This window comes from Trichechus manatus, unplaced genomic scaffold, assembly GCF_000243295.1.
Source record: "Trichechus manatus latirostris isolate Lorelei unplaced genomic scaffold, TriManLat1.0 scaffold01516, whole genome shotgun sequence".
In the NCBI taxonomy this organism is placed as follows: domain Eukaryota; kingdom Metazoa; phylum Chordata; class Mammalia; order Sirenia; family Trichechidae; genus Trichechus; species Trichechus manatus.
The window spans coordinates 1,918-6,218 of record NW_004445452.1 but is presented as its reverse complement, the minus strand read 5'-3'; the positions used below and the strand labels follow the sequence as shown (position 1 = coordinate 6,218).

At 52.2% G+C, this 4,301-nt stretch overlaps 1 protein-coding gene across 1 annotated transcript; it reads left to right on the top strand.

Annotated features, from left to right (window-relative positions):
• Positions 1-279: 279 nt before the first annotated feature.
• On the top strand, positions 280-3,793 carry LOC101361929 (chymotrypsin-like elastase family member 2A; the record flags this gene model as incomplete). Its single annotated transcript, XM_004391158.1, has 4 exons — positions 280-408; positions 1,326-1,462; positions 2,260-2,405; positions 3,641-3,793. Coding segments are annotated over 4 exons (565 nt in total), but the record flags the coding sequence as incomplete, so codon positions are not given.
• Between the last annotated feature and the right edge of the window lie 508 nt (positions 3,794-4,301).

Genomic DNA, 4,301 nt, shown 5'->3' with positions numbered 1-4,301 from the left:
AAGGAAAGTCTAGCGATCTGTTTCCAAAGGTCACAGGCTTGAAAACCCTATGCAGCAGTGCTACTCTGCACACATGGGATCACCATGAGTCAGAATCAACACAACGGCAACTAACAACAGTGGCTCACGTAGCAATTGCTTATTTAGGCCCATCCCTAGCATCAACCAAAGGAAGCCGCTAAAGCCGGACCACTGGGGTGGGCTGCCCCTGCCCATGAGGGACAAACAGAGGAAAAGACAGCTGGAGCTGACTCTCTCTGCTGGGCCCTCTTTCCTCAGCTCCTCCAGGACCTACCGCGTGTTGCTCGGCCGGCACAGCCTGTCCACGGAGGAGGCTGGCTCCCTGGCTGTCTCGGTCTCCAAGTCTGTGGTGCACAAGGACTGGAACTCCAACTATGTCACCAATGGGTACCTTCTGCCAAGCATCTGGGTGTGCTTAGGTTGGGGGGAGACAGGGTAGGGGTGAGAGGCGCCCAAGAGGCAGTGGGCTCAGCCCCACCTCCACCTGTGCTCCTTCTCTAGGAAGAGAAAAAGGAGCTCTGACCATGTGGAGGTGGAGCCAGCCCCACCTGCACCACAGACGCCTAGGGTGGGGATGTGACTGGGGAGGCCTGGGTCTCCTGCCAGTTAAGCTGCAGTCCACCCTGGGCACTCACTGACCGTGTATCTACTCCATGACAAGCCCTGGTGACACCAGGTGGGTGCTGCAGGCCCCACAACTATCAGTGGAGTAGGACAGTCTCTCCTGCCTTCAGTTCTCCGTGCCTCCCTCAAACAAGGCCTTTTACATTTTCAAAGATTTCCTGATACCCTGTCAGAGACAGCCTGGGGTGATACACACAGGAAGAAGACAGGGTTCCAGAGCTCTCTGAAGCCCCACAGTAGTTATTCCCCAGCCTGCTGACGTACCCTCCAGTCCCCACCCTCTAACCCTTTACGGAGCCCCCCGCACCCCAGGTGTCGTATGCCATGCTAGGCACTGGACTCTGGATACTGGACACAGAGACACACAGCACCCCTGGCAGCCATGGCTAATTCATCAGAGCCGACATTTCAAAACAAAATTTACTTGCCAGCCCTGTTCTAAATCGTCTCCTAAAACGGTTTAGAGGAATGAAGGACTCCAAGCTCCATCGGGGTCAGAATGCAATCCTGTGGATTTAACCACAGCTCCTCCAATCCCTCTTAGCCCCGAGAGAAGGGAGACTCACGATTAGCCTGGCTAAGGAGGGGTTCAGTACTTGCAGCTGGGGCTAGAATCAGAAATAAAATTAAGGCAGGAAAAGTCAACGCTGTCCTTGTGCTCTGCCTCTTTCCTGACCCAGGAACGACATCGCTCTGCTCAAACTAGCCAACTCTGTCTCCCTGAGTAACAAGATCAAGCTGGCCAACCTCCCGCCTGCCGGCACCATTCTGGCCAACAACTATCCCTGCTATGTCACTGGCTGGGGAAGGCTGCAGAGTAAGTGGGAGCTGAGAACCGCACCCCACCCCCCCGCCCCAAGACTTGGGAGGGGACAGAGACGATGTCAGCCCTCTATGGTCAGGGGTTCTCTGCCCACTCATCATTTAAAGGTCTTTAGAGGAAACAAAAGTGACTTGACAGCAACAGGTTTGGTTTGTTACCTTTCACCAAACCAGAATATTTTTCCCATCGAGGGGACTCCAAATATCAGGAGGCTTGCTGTCATTTTTATCGCGTAATTATGACATCTCATGGATCCAGCTAAGCAAGAGTGGAATTTGTTACCTTTGTTATAAGGACTTTTTACCTTTGTTATAAGGGTCTCAACCCAAGGCCAGAGAAGAAGCAGGCTTCAGGAATAGCCTAGAATCAGGAGCTGGAAGGCCATAAAAGCCTAGAAAACCTTTCTCAGTCTCTCTTTCCTTATAGAATCTTCTTTATTCTTCTCCACATGGAAGAAAATGGCAGCCACTGCCAACAGCTCCCAGGTTTACATCCCGTCTGGCTGGGATCCCTTCGTCCCAATCTCAAATTCCCAAGGGAAGGAACTCATTGGCTTAGCTTGAGTCAGGCATTCACCCCTGAACCAATCACCAGTGGCCAGAACACTGACCAATCAGCTGTGAGGACACGGTATAGGCAAGCATGGCTGCTGCCTTTGCAACTCTATGGATAGAGGGAAGTAAACGGGGCTAGAAAGAGAGGTGCTAGGCAGAAAGCACAGTGGGTGTCCACTACTTCCTTTTTCCTCAGCAGACCATTTGCTCCTGTAACACCTCTCTGCTCTCTTGCAGCCAATGGGGCTCTTCCTGACATCCTGCAGCAGGGCCTTTTGCTGGTAGTGGACTATGCCACATGCTCCCGCATTGGCTGGTGGGGCAGCTCCGTGAAGACCAATATGGTCTGTGCTGGTGGCGATGGTGTGACCGCCAGCTGCCAAGTGAGTACAGAGTCAGATGACCATTCTTCAAAATGAAATGTGGCTGAGGGTGGGGAGTGTCTAGGGGTCATAGTGTCCATCCTCCCACCTCCTGGCAGAAGCACCCAGAAACAGTTCCAGACATTTGAGCAACTGGCCTTTGTCCTTGTAGTCTCCAGAGAAGATGTTTTGAGGTTTTCATAGTGTCCACAACCGTCATTGCCAGGAAGTCCTTCCTTGAGTCTCATCAACTCTCTCATTACAGTCATCTTTCTTCTTTCCTCTGCATAGGAAGGGAGTCAAGGGGAAGTATTCTCTGGGTTACCAGTTGTCATTGAGTCAATTCCTACTCATGTTGACCCCATGTGTGTCAGAGTTGAAATGATTTTTTGAAAATAGATCACCCAGTGATTTTTCTGAATCACTGCTAGGTAGACTCGAAATGCTAAGCTTTCTGTTAGCAGCCAGTTGCATTAACCATTTGCATCACCTAGGGACTCCATTCTAAGTGGAATTCTACTTTATCTGTTGAGTTAAACCCAGTAATGTCCCAAAGTGTCCCCTCAAGGTAGCTACCACAGAAGCTATCCTGGAGATAGTGCCTAGCCAGAAGGAATGGCTGTATGGTAGACTTTGAAGCTGAGTGGACAGAGGAGGAAGGTGCTCTGTTGCTAACAGTGGGGGACTTCCACATGCCCTTGAGATCACAGTGTGCCCTACACTCTCTGGCCTTATAGACTGGCTTCAGGAAAACTCCCTCCTCATGCTCCCTCGTCAGCACAGACTATATTGGTCTGCACTGTGCCGGCCCATCAGCCAGAGCTGGAAATATCCAATGGTGGTTAAGAGCATGGGGTCTTAACTCTGGGACCAGGTCTCAGCTCCTTCACTTACTGCCTATACAACCTTGGAGAAGTAAACCTCTGGGAGCTTCAGTTTTTCCTCATCAGTAAAACAGGGAATATTAACAATACTTACTTCATAGGTTTTTGTGAGGATTAAATAAGGCATATAAAGTGCTTGGCTTAGTTCCAGGCACTCAAAAAGACTTAATAAACGTTAGCTCTTGGTACCATGGTGCCATCTTGAGCTGTGACCAGTAGGGCCGGCCTCAGAGGATATGGCAGCCCACAGCAGAGCAATATAAATGAATTGAGAACAAGGAAAACACAGGATTCTAATGGGCAGCCCCCTCCTCTCCCACCACCTCACCCAGGCCTCCAGGTCCCTCCTGACACAACTCTGGCCTTCCTCAGGGGGACTCCGGGGGACCGTTGAACTGCCAAGCAGATAATGGCAAGTGGGAAGTGCACGGTGTGGTCAGCTTCGGGTCCTCCCTGGGCTGCAACTACTACCACAAGCCCTCTGTCTTCACACGAGTCTCCAATTACATTGACTGGATCAATTTGGTAAGAACCGGCAAGCCCTGGGCCCTGTGGGCTCACCCTGCTCGCCTGCCCACATGAGGGCAAAGCCTTTTTGAGGACTGAGGACCCCCCCCTCCTCCCGAGAGCAGGCAGGAGTCCCCTGGGATGAGCCTGCAGACTTGGGCAACTCCTGCTGGGTTCCTTGTGAGCCCCAAAACTTCTGTGTGGATAAAGTTGAGTGAAAAGGGACATAGGGGACAGGTGGTGGCTTCCAGAAGTGGGCAGGCCAAGCCACCCCCGCCACCAGCTGTCCTCTAGTGGAGGCCGCCCCCGGCAGCTGCAGAGGGGCAAAGTGGAACCTTTTAGTGGTCCCAGCCCAGCGGCCAGGCATGGAGTCAGGCACAGCTACAGCCCTGGGGGCACTTGGGAGCACCTGCCCAGATAAACCAGACAGGTGATCGAGCCAAGGCCAGGAAGCTGTCAACAAAAGGCATGAGCAGGGAAATGACAGGAAGAGACATGTGGCCAAGGGCATTTGTCCTTTCAACAA